Source organism: Marmota flaviventris, chromosome 17, assembly GCF_047511675.1.
Source record: "Marmota flaviventris isolate mMarFla1 chromosome 17, mMarFla1.hap1, whole genome shotgun sequence".
NCBI classification, from domain to species: Eukaryota; Metazoa; Chordata; class Mammalia; order Rodentia; family Sciuridae; genus Marmota; species Marmota flaviventris.
In genome coordinates, this window is record NC_092514.1 from 74569371 (window position 1) to 74581733 (window position 12363).

The 12363-nt window shown below is 43.5% G+C and overlaps 1 protein-coding gene across 9 annotated transcripts in view; it reads left to right on the top strand.

Moving 5' to 3' along the window:
- Positions 1 to 12363, top strand: part of Tnrc6c (trinucleotide repeat containing adaptor 6C) — a 118936-nt gene that overhangs the window by 89366 nt on the left and 17207 nt on the right. For 6 of the 9 annotated variants that reach the window (XM_071603894.1, XM_071603899.1, XM_071603902.1 and 3 more), the window contains 6 exons: positions 73 to 239; positions 4618 to 4698; positions 6092 to 6149; positions 6923 to 7065; positions 8434 to 8607; positions 10207 to 10353. In XM_071603894.1, the coding sequence (XP_071459995.1) occupies positions 73 to 239; positions 4618 to 4698; positions 6092 to 6149; positions 6923 to 7065; positions 8434 to 8607; positions 10207 to 10353 (770 nt within the window). The remainder of the gene's footprint in view (positions 1 to 72; positions 240 to 4617; positions 4699 to 6091; positions 6150 to 6922; positions 7066 to 8433; positions 8608 to 10206; positions 10354 to 12363) is intronic. The other 3 variants (XM_071603895.1, XM_071603900.1, XM_071603901.1) reach the window with 2 other exon arrangements.

Consider the following 12363-nt stretch of genomic DNA (forward strand, 5'->3'; position numbering starts at 1 on the left):
AGATTTCATTAGAGCAAAACTCCACATGCCTTAGGGAGAGAATTTGATATTTCCTGTTTGCTCTCCTTCCAGCTTCCAAATCTATGCAAGAAGGCTGGGGCAGTGGTGGGGATGAAGTGAACCTGGGCCCCAGCCAGTGGGAGGACGAGGAAGGGGACCTGTGGAACAATGCTGCTTCCCAAGAAAGCACTTCCTCCTGCAGCTCCTGGGGCAATGCCCCCAAAAAGGGACTTCAAAAGGTAGGTGCAGTGCTTCTACAGGAGAGAACTAGCAGTTTTGGAGGTTCTGATCAGTGAGCCTTATTGCCTTGGGCCTGTGGTGAGGCAGCGCATCATAGTGAAAGCTATGGTGGAACCAAGCTGCACACCTCCTGGCCAGAAAGTCAGAGGAGGAGGAAGGGGTCAGGGAGGAAGGCACAGCCCAGCCCCAAACCCAAAAACCTCCCTCTAGGCCCTACCTCCCAGTAATGCCACTCTGGGGAGCAGCCTTCAACACATGGGCCTGTAGGGGACACAAGTGGAACTGTCAGGAAGAGCACATACAGAAATGTAAGAGCCCAGTTGTTCCTTAAGCCAGACCTCTCAGAGTCACAGAGGGGCAACACAGTGCAGGTTCATCTCACTGGAAATGTGTTTTAGGAATGTAATTAAATTTTTTTAAAATAATGTTACTCATAGCTAGGCACCATGTGCATGGCCATAATCTCAGCAACTCAGCAGGCAGAGGCAGGAGGATGCAAGTCTGAAGCCAGTCTGAGCAATTTAATGAACCCTGTCTCAAAATTTAAAAAAAAAAAAAAAATTTAAGGTTGGGGATGTAGCTCAGTGGTAGAGCACCTCTGAGTTCAACCTCCAGTACCCCCCCCCAAAAAAAATTATGTTAATATGTAATGCTTCTGTTGTTATTATTATTGCTGTTTTTGAATAAAACTAATAAATATTTTTTTTAATTTCTCAGCTTTAACTTCAAATACAGTAAATGTTGACAAACACAACGTCTATAAACAAAAGTTCTTTGGGATGTTTAATCTTTAAGACTTAGTGTATAATGGGGTTCCCAAACTAAAAAGTTGGATAGCTGAAGTGTACCATTAACTAGTATTGAAATAAATGAGAAGCCATCTGGAAGATACTGAACCCCCAACTCACACCAAGATAAATTCCAATTATATCACAAATTTAAATATAAAAATATAAAATCATGATTGTTATAAAAACAATATTGCAGTTGGAGGGATATTTCTAACTATGACTAAAATCTTCAAGCCATAAAAGAATTTTAGATTTCAATAATAAACACAAAAACCATGCATAACAGAAAATAAGCTAATCAGAGACAAAGTGCAAATAACAGGCAGGGGAAAAAATTGTAACTCACATCACAGAACTGATCTCTTTGATACTTAACAAAGTCCTAGAAAATGGTTTTTAAAACAACCAGAGACCAGGACTGGAGTTGTGGCTCAGCAATAGCACACTTGCCTGGCATGTGTGAGGCACTGGGTTCGATTCTCAGCACCATGTATAAATAAAGAAAGAAAGAAACTGTATCAACAACTAAAACAAAACATTTTTTAAAATAAATAAAACAACCAGAGACCAATAAAAAACAACGGACAAGGTGATCTTCAATTTCATAGCATAATAATCTCAGGTTTTATGCCTTTTTTTTTTTTGGCAAAAGAATATGTGAGCATCATATAAAACTTTAGTTTAAAAAAAGGAGTACTGATATTATTTTTAAAATATTTATTACTAAACTGTCTTTGATGCAATATTAGGGTGTTTTGAATACTGATGAATATACATTAGGGTTGACAACCCTACCAGGCACCATGGCCCCACGCCTACAGTCCCAGGGGTTTGGGAGGCTGAGGCAGGAGGATCATGAATTCAAGCCAGCCGCAGCAACTTAGCAAGGCCCTGAGCAATTTAGTGAGACCCTGTCTATATATCAAAAAAATTAAAAGGGCTGGGGATATGGTTCAGTGGTTAAGTACCCCTGAGTTCAATCCCTGCTACCAAAAAAAAAAAACTTGAACAGCCCAAATCATCACACTTCATTTCTTCATGAGTTTAATGAACATTTTTCCAGTCTGAAAAAAAAGTTAACACATGAGTTACTATTGATTATAGTCAAAATTTTAAATTTAAGAAAATTTACTACAGGGTTGCAAAGTATGGATTTACAAAGTTGAATCCATGCAGATTCTGTTCCACTATCGTTGGTTTCGTTTTCTGACATCATCCTCAGTGCCACACTGTCAGCATCCTATTCTCAAAGCTGTGAAAATATCAGTACTCTAGTTTGCTGGCAAAAATATAAATCAATATAACCCAAAAAGAAGGCAGCGTGATGTTATCTGTCAAAATGATGGACATTAGCACTTGACACAGCACCTCCACTTGTTATGGTACAGCCATATGAGTATGACATGTGTTCTTCTATTGCAACTTTTTTGTAGTAAGAAAACGAAAAGACATACAGTAACCAGTTGAATTATGTCCCATTAATAGTATGGGAAACTAAACTTTTTTTTGTTTGTACCAGGAGTAGAACCCAGGGATGCTTACCACTGAGCCAACATCCTCACCCTTTTTTTATTTTTTATTTTGAGCCAGGGTCTCACTAAGTTGCTGAGACTGGACTTGACCTTGAGATCCTCCTGCCTCAGCCTCCAGAATTGGGGGGATTACAGGCATGCACCACCAGGTCTGGTGTGAAACTGCACATTTTTAAAGAAAAAATCTGTAAATATGTTATGGTTCAGGTATGTTGATATGAAGAGTTCAGCAAAATACATTGTTCAGTAAAAAAGGTAAGGTATGAAAAAGATGAATAGTACACTTACAGTTTTGTAAGGGAGAGTCACATGTATGTACACATACTGGGTTCTGTAGAATGTTCTAATTCCTTGTAAATCATGTGAATGTATTACTGTAAAGAAAATTTACTTTAGAAGAACATTTTAGAAAAACATAGCAGTAAGCAGAACCCAGCAACTAAAACCAGGCCCCGTTTACCAGCAGTAGAAGTAAGTGATTGCAGACATCAAAAAGAAGTCTCTTTATGGTTGAGCTGCCAGATAAACAGTTATAATGGGACCTGAAATAACCAAATTGGTTAATTAAAATATAGTCTTGTTGGGCCTTTTGGTGCATGCCTGTAATCCCAACAGCTTGGGATGCTGAGGCAAGAGGACTGCAAGTTCAAGTCCAGCCTCAGCAACTTTGGTGAGGCCCTAAGCAACCCAGCAAGACTCTAGATAAAACAAAAAGGGATGGGGATGTGGCTCAGTGGGTTAAGCACCCCCTGGGTTCAATCCCTGGTACCAAAAAAATAAAAATAAAACATATTCTGGTTCGATGTGGCTTCAGCAACATGGTAATTGTGGAAACAGCCCCAGATGAACTGCTTGCTGGAAGGCATAAGCCCGCTCCACATGCTCTACCACAGTTATAGCAGGCTCCTGTTCCAGAACACACAGTGAGGTATATTCTTAGAGGGGGCATTTTTTGTTTGTTCATTTTTTGAGAATGAGTCTCACTGTGTCACCCAGTTGCTTCTGATTTATCAGTAGAGCCTTTGTCAGTGCAGACTCAGAGGGAAGTTACTCTCCAGGCTCTGGGCCTTCCTGCTGGGTTCTCTCTTCCTGTAGGTGACCTGTTCCCCTTTTCTTATTCTCTCTCTCTGACATTTTCCTTCTTCCTCCTTTCCTCTCACCTGAGGGTTACAAATGATGAATAGTTAATAAAATTAAAAGGTTTGTTTTCTTCTTCTTGCCCTTTCATTCATTGCAACAAACCCCCTGTATTTTCCATTGAGAATAAAGTTTGTAAAAGGACAAAACCATGCAATTTGGAGCATTCCTTGTGATTATTTAATAATGAAAGTAGTACTCTTTAAGAGCTGGGCTGTAGCAAAGTGGCAAAGCTTGTGCCTAGCATGCGTGAGGCACTGGGTTCAATCCTCAGTACCACATAAAAATTAACAAGTAAATAAAGGCATTCTGTCCATCTACAACTATAAAAAAAAAATTAAAAAGAAAGAAAGAAAGTATGGTATGCTCTTGTGACAAGCCAAATTGATTCCCTAGGAGGGGGAAATAATCACCCCGGTTTTTGTAAGTCCATAAGTTACACATATTAACCAACCTGGTGCTGCACCCTGCAGTTCTCTGTAGTATTTGTCACAAGTACTGTCAGGGACCTCATGGAGTACAACACAATTTAACACTAACAAAAAGGTCCTTGGGGGCTGGGGCTGTAGCTCAGAAGTAGAGCACTTGCCTAGCAAGTGTGAGGCACTGGGTTCAATCCTCTGCACCACACAAAGAATAAGTAAATAAAATAAAGGTATTGTGTCCAGGGCTGGGGATATATAGCTCACTTGGTAGAGCACTTGCCTTGCATGCACAAGGCCCTGGGTTCAGTCCCCAGCACAAAAAAAAAAAAAAAAAAAAAAAAAAAAGGCATTGTGTCCATCTACAAATAAGTATATTAAAAAAAAAAAAAAAAAAGATCCTGTGACTTCTAAATTATCAAGAGATTCAGCTGCCTCCTGTTTCTAGGAGAAATGCAACTCTTGGCCCTTCACCTTGCCTGCACTTCATTCCAGGGCATGAAGACATCTGGCAAGCAGGATGAGGCCTGGATCATGAGTCGGCTGATCAAACAACTCACAGACATGGGCTTCCCAGTGAGTGGTCTCCGGTTACTACCCCATATTTGCCCAAGTGAACAGCTGTAATTGTTTCTTACACAAGGAAGGCTGTGAGGATGAGGTTACTGATGTCATTAGCTCGTAAATCCTCTTTGGTGGGCAGTTTAGGCTAGGTTTGAACTGCAGCAAAAGACCCACTCAGTTTCCATCAAGAAAGACATGAGAGGGGCTGGGGATGTGGCTCAAGTGGTAGCGCACTCGCCTGGCATGCGCCAGGCACTAGGTTCGATCCTCAGCACCACATAAAAATTTTAAAAATAAAGATATTTTGTCCACCTAAAATTTAAAAATAAATATTTTAAAATTTTTTTTAAAAAGACAAGAGCTTTTTCATAGAGTAGAAACTACATGATTTGTAGCTTCCATGGTTTATATAGTTTTTTTTTATTTTCTTATAATTTATAGTTAAAAGTGAATTATATTAGTTAATGTAATAGATTGAAGAAGATTACAAGAGAAAGCTTGGTATAAATAAATACTAAAGCATCATATTTTAAAAAAAGTCATTCTAACCAAGCCTGTATAATTCCTGAGTTTCTGATGATGTATAGGGAGAATTCAGATCTCAGTGTGTTCCCACTGGTAAGTGAAAACTTACCAGTTTGTTTATTTCCTAAGGGAAATGACAGGGATTCAGAGAGCCAGGGCTATCACTATGGTCGCTGTGTAGTCCCTTTGAATGTCTTCTTTCCAAATCCTTATTCAGATGAGTGTCTTCACTAGGTGACCTGTAGGGTGGTGCCTCAGGCCAGGCGTACCTGCATTGTGCAGGGCACTGCCCCTGTGGCCCAGCTGCTGAAGTCATCACAGCACCCTGGAGTTTCCGTTGTCCACTGGATCAGTCAGCTCCAATCAGAGGGATAACAACCAAGATAAACCTACTTGTTTTTTTTTTTTTTTTTTTTTTTTTTTGCTTGCTTGTTTGTTTGTTTCCTGTTTCTTGGAGGAAGTTTGGATGGCAGAGCCTAGAACTCATGGCATGGAAAAGAACCCCTAGGCTGACTGCAAGTGACTTTTAACAGTTGCCGGTTCTAGAGAGGCAGGTGGGACAGGGTCTTCCTGCATCAATGTCTGGCCCTGCTGAATCATTACTATAGAGAAGACACTTGATGGAGAACTTAGAAGGCTGTCCTAGAACCCTGCATTATGTTCCTAAGATGTTAAATATAAGTTCTTCAAGATCCACAGTCATTTTTAATTATGGGTGCTTTCTGTTTAAAAGACGCCTGTAATCTCAGCAGTGGAGAAAAGCATTTCCAGGTCCAAACCCTAGCCATCACAGCACTCTCCACAATGGTGGTGACCACGCTGCTCCTAGCCCTCCCTCTGCTGCTATATGCTGCTGACAAGCACTCTGCTTCCTCTGCAGAGAGAGCCAGCCGAGGAGGCCCTGAAGAGCAACAGCATGAACCTGGACCAGGCCATGAGTAAGTGAGGGCGTCAGCAGCACTCACCAGAACCACCAGCAAGAAGCACAGAAATACAGAAAATGGGGCACTGAGTGGACCTCAGGAAGGAAGGACAGACTCATTGTACAGTATATGACCTGGGTTTGACATGAGATTGATTGTTGGGTGATTCATGTTTCCTGCCAATCTGCACATTCCCACAAGTGACCACAAAGATGCCATAATTATTGTTTTGGGGGTTACAGACTTCAGTGAGTAGGCAGATTTTTCAGGTACAAAATCTGTGAAAAATAGTGGTAGATGGTGTGATCAGGTGGGGTTGAGATGTCAGAGCAGAGAAGCTTGGGCTAGTGGAAGCAGTGAGCACCAGCTTCTGAGACTTGTACAGTAGTGCAAAGTTAAAGTGACCCAAACAAATGCCGGTCACTGGGCCAGAAGCTTCCAGGAATACAAAAGCAGTTTAGTTTTACAAGACGGCAGTAATGGGAACTGAGGCCACAAGGTAAGAAGAGCCATTCTCATAGACAGTCAGGAAGGCCCTGACAGTGGTGGTTTCAGGGGGGAAGCAAGCATGTGAAGCCTGGGCAGCCATGGGTACGCTCCTCCAAGGGGAGGCAGCAGGGGTGCCAAGCAGGCCCAGGGCTGGTGAACCAGCACCTGAGGGCTATTGTGCCCCTGCTGCTTTCTGAAGGGCTCAGGGGTCTCTTCCCTGAGGCTGGAGCCAGCACCTGTCCTATGTCAACATCCATGACCACATTTGCTTTTCATGTTGTTCTGTATTTGTGCCCCAGGCGCTCTGCTGGAAAAGAAGGTGGACATGGACAAGCGTGGACTGGGAGTGACTGACTATAATGGAATGGTCACCAAACCCCTCGGCTGCCGCCCACCAATCTCCAAAGAGTCTTCCATGGACCGCCCCACCTTTCTTGACAAGGTAATAGATTTAGGCAGTTTTTAAATGAGAAATGTTTTCATTTAAACTGTGTCCTTAGTGCAAGTCAGATTAAATTTTTGCTAGACTTTGAACTTTTTTTCCCCTATTATATGAAAGTTTAACTCAGAGGCATAATATGTTTCACAAATGATGTTACTAGGAATGAAAAATGCTGGAATTGAAAACTGATCTTCATTGTTGCTGTGGGAACTTAGCTGGTTATCCACTTCAGTCTTTCCAGTACACAAGATCATCACATTTGTTTTACTGCCTAATTTCAAATATACAGTTCTTCCATTTGGAAATTATATGTGTAGCCTTGAAGAAAGGGAAGTGGCAGGGCTGAGCCCTGGCCAGCCACCCATGTCAGTGACACCCACAGCCCCCGTGGACAGTTCCCTGCACATTCAAGTCCAGGTCAGCTCAGTCCTCTTAGTGTTATCATGGAGTGGTGTCCCCCTCCAGATTGGTGGACCTACAAAGCAGGGAAACACATGTTAGATTTGATCAGAATGATCCAACCCTGAATATAAAGTTGAAACAAGAAGGGATGTGCTTTAGAAAACATAGGAAGTCTCCCAGGAGGGCTCTTACCATCCTTGATAGGATTTTTCTCTCTGTTCTTAGAACCTCGACAATACACTCCACTTCAGAAAACTGGGCTGTGGAGTGAACCAGGAATGTATTAAACTAAAAAATGATTTGTTCACTTGAAATTCCAAATTAACACAGCATCCTGTACTTTTATTTGCTTAATCTGACAACCCTGAGAGTGGGGACCATGACCTATTTGCTTATATTTAAAACAGAATAATATTGCAAATGGGTTGTGACATTGGATGAAATCAATTTGTTAAGGCCTTAGCACATAGTATGCCCACAATTAATATAAGGAAAAAACTATAATAGGATTGTATGTTTTATGACTTCCACTCATATTAGGTTAAACTTTATGAAATTTCTGAGTGCCAGGGTCAAAGCTGGTGAATGTCAGAATCCAGCCCATGTATGCCTCAAGCCTTGCTCCTATCTTCTCAAAGAACCTGTTTGAAACTGGCTGTACTGTGTTCTCCAGATCAGACTTGGCCAGCACTTCTGGTCCCTCCTCCTCACTCTCCCCAGTCTGAAGTGTCTCCCCAGCAGTGTCTGAAGGCAGTACTACTAGAAGCTAATGCATGTGTTTGTAGAATGTTTTCAATGAAAACAGCATCTTAATCCTGTTTCTCTTTTTCTTTCCCCTCTTCTTTCGCCCATGCTATCCATTCCCTCACTGTCCACACTCGCTCTTTTAACTCTCTCCATCCGTCCCCTTCCTCCTTCCTTGGGAAACTGTTCGGTGCTTTGTCTGCTGGTGGACGCTGCGCACAGCTCACCCTTTCTTTCTCCAATCAGGATGGCGGCCTCGTGGAAGAGCCCACGACTTCACCGTTTTTGCCTTCCCCAAGCCTGAAGCTCCCCCTTTCCAACAGTGCACTCCCCAATCAGGCCCTGGGTGGGATTGCCTCAGGGCTGGGCATGCAAAACTTGAACTCTTCCAGACAGGTAAGACTGGGGAGAAAGCTGACTGTGGTCTCTGTTCACCTGCCCCTTAGAAAGATGTGTTCCATGAAAACACTCTTATTTTCCATTAATACTTTTATTTTAAAATACAATCAAATATGGAAGAGTAGTTGAAAATACCATAAGAATTTCTCTCAGGTGTTTCAGGTAAAATCAGGAACTGAATAGGGGTTCCTGAAATTTAACAGTGCAACAGGAAATGTTTGTTACTTTTACACTAAACCAAAACATACTTGAGTCTTCCCATGCCCTGGACACCAACTTCCTGCTAATTTAAATGCTGATGTGTTGCCAAGTAATACTGAGCTGGAAGAGAACCCAGGCACTCCCCTCCCATTAGAAGCAGAGGGGACCTGTCTCGCCAGGAGGTCCCCCAAGGGCCTGGGAGGCCTGATTGTCTGGTTCTGCATTTCTCCACCTTCCTGTGGATTCTCTGACTCGATGGTATTGAGACAAACAGCACTCTGATGGCTACAGGCCAGCCCTCCTGGCTGGTTTTGCAGGGAAAAACGCCCACACACACCTTTGCCCCTTTCTTGAAGTACATCTAGTGTTAGGGAGTCTGAGCAGGCCCTTTTGTGCCTGTGGTCTCCATGGGATTATCAACAGTGTCCTCTCCACTCAGAGATCCCAGTTGACCTTCAGTGCAATCCTGGCTCTTGGAGTTGCTAGCTTTGTCGAGTTTGGTAGGAATCTCCCTTCCAGATGTTCTGCTGTCAGGAGTCAGCAGCCCAGCAGCAGTGTGCACACAGGATGCGTCTCCTGCCCTGTGCCTCCCAGACTGCTCTTCCAAGAGAAGGCCAAGAGCATCTTGCTGCACCTCTTTGTTAGGTAGCTCATGACACAGTGTGGAAAATGCACCCCAGACAGACTTACTGGATTTGACACAGGTTAACTACCCAAATTTGCCAGTTGATTCAATTCCAAGGTTTTTTGAAATAATAGATATATTTCCCATTTGAAAATGTCACTCTTCCTCTGGGTCAGTAGTAATAACCAAACATTCTTGCCCTTTAACTCTGACCATAGATATAGCCTTCTGGAAATGGCTGCCTGAATGTGTGTCATTCAGACAGCCATGTCCACTTCACTGTTTGCTGAAATACTCTGTTGTTATAGTTTCTGTAAGTTGACAGCCTTGTTGGGGACACTTTAAAATGCACCATCAGGCAGAGTGCAATGGCACGTGCCTGTCCCAGCCATTCAGAAGGCTGAGGTGGGAAGATCACAAGGCCAGCTTGGGCAACTTAGTGGGACCCTGTCTCAAATTTTTAAAAATACATAAAAAGGACCAGCAGTGTAGCTCAGAAGTAGAACACCCCTGGGTTTAGTCCCCAGTACTGCCAGAAAAGGGGCTGTTATCATACGGCTCCTGTGAGCTTAAAGCATCAGCTGCTTCTGTGGCTGACTGTCCACCCACTATCACCAGTACAGATAGTATTGGTCCTAGGTGTGGTGGAACAGGTTGGCAGTGTTGGGAAGCAGAAGCCACCTTGCATTCATAGGTGGGTAGCACACTATTTCACCCACCCGTGCAACTGCCTACCTCTGCTCCCTAAAGTCCATCCCGTCTCCCTGCAGATCCCGAGTGGCAATCTGGGTGTGTTTGGCAATAGCGGAGCAGCACAAGCCAGGACCATGCAGCAGCCGCCGCAGCCGCCAGTGCAGCCTCTTAACTCCTCCCAGCCCAGCCTCCGTGCTCAAGTGCCTCAGTTTCTATCCCCTCAGGTCAGACCCGGGCCAAGTGGGTGACATAGGCGGGTGCTTGGTGGGGACTTGGCCATATCCAAGACACTCTTTTAAAGTGAGAGCTGAGTTAATCGACATCAAAGAGGAGTCCTTGCTGTTTTAAACCTGTAAATCTATCCTAACCTTCAGGAAGCTGCTTGGCCCTGCTGCCCCAGGAGTATCCCCAAAGCCTGCTACTCAGGCAGCTTCAGCCACCCAGCCTGCCACAGGTCAGAGCAGCTCTGAGGGAAGACAAGTCGGCACCCCACCAGTGGTGCAGTTTGTCCTGGGCTTGCCTTAGAGAGTTACTCTGATGAACCTGATGTTGGTCCTGGGTTGCTGGAAAGGGCAGGGCAGGCTGCTCTGTTGGCAGCTTGGGCTGTGGAGGAAATTACCCCAAACAACCCAGGACTGCCACACTGTGCTGAGAAGCTGAAGGCAGTCACAGAGAGCATGTGTAGAACATTCCATAATTTCAGGCTTTGGATTGAGTTTTTAATCACAATGTAACAGTCCTTACCCTCATAAGAATGTTTAGTAATTGATTGCTTTTTGTTGATAACACATCAGAGCTCTACTTGATATGTCAATTCTGGGGCAGAGGGAGGCTGTGCCCTCCCAGGAAGGAGCAAAGCATCCTGAGGTCCCTACCACCTCTGGCATTCTTCTAGCAGAGGGAAAACTGCTTTCTCCCCTGAGGCCTCTGTTACCAGGAAAATATTTGAGATTCCTGAAGAGTCTTGTGTTTAATCGGTTCCAAAAAGAAATGTACTAACCCATCAGTCTTCCATTATTTGTAAAATGTAAGTCTCAGTTGACTTTTTATTGCTATAACAAAATCCCTTATCCTGGATAAGTAATAAACGGCACGGGCTTGTTGCTCATAGTTTTGGAGGCTAGAAGTCCAAGATCAAGGCACTGGAGGATCTGGGGTTTGGTGAGTTCATGCGTCCTCACATGCAAGCAGGGGCAGTCACACTCCTTTGGGCCTCTTTGATGAGGGCTCTGATTCCACTCAGGGTTCAGCCCTCATGACTCAGTCACCTCCCAAGGGTCCCAACTCTTAATCTAAAATATCGAAGGGCAGTGGATTTCAACACTGGTATTTGGGAGTCACAAACATTCAGACCATGGCGTATAAGAAGACAGTATTGGTATACAGAAGCGAGCAGGATGTGTGGGAATAAGCATTATTCTGAAATGGTTTGTGTCCAAGTTTGTGCACTCACGGAGATGGCTAGAACTTGGTAGAATGCTAGTTAAATGTGTTAGGCTCAGGGTAAGCCTCCATACAGACAGGCCTCAAAAGATGTGTCTCAAACAAGACAGGCATTCCTCTCTTTCATGACAGTGTAGACAGAAAAAGCTAAGAGCTTGTGGGGCAGCTCTGCCACAGCTACTTGCCGACCTCAGGAAGAAAACAAAAGAGGACAGGACAGCCCTTTGTGTGGATCGCCTAGAGGCTGCTGTATGCCACTTCCCAGTGCATGCTTCTGCCCACAGCCAGCACCACAGCCACACCCAGCCTGAGAACAGTTAGTGTTGTGCCCCACCCTGAGCAGAGGACGTGTCTCAAATATCACTCATTGCTGTGCTATCTTGTTTTCTCAATGAATTCCAATGTGATCTCCGTATTAGCTATACTGTTACATGCTATTTTTTTCTTTAAATTGACTTGCCCTTTTTAACTTATTTAAAGAAAATTTCATGTTTATCATAAGTAGAAAAATCAATATTTTTCTAATAAATATTAGACAATTACGGGGGGGGGGGTTGTTTGTTTGTTTAATTGTACATGGACACAATGCCTTGAATTTTATTTATGTTTTTATGTGGTGCTGAGGATCGAACCTTCTGCCTCACATGTGCTAGGCAAGCGCTCTACCACTGAACCATAGCCCCAGCTCATAGACAATTATTAAAGTAAAACATCCTCAACCATGTTACACCAAAATCATCTTGCATGCCTACCTGTGATATTAAGATCCATTTCACACTTTGGAAAACATT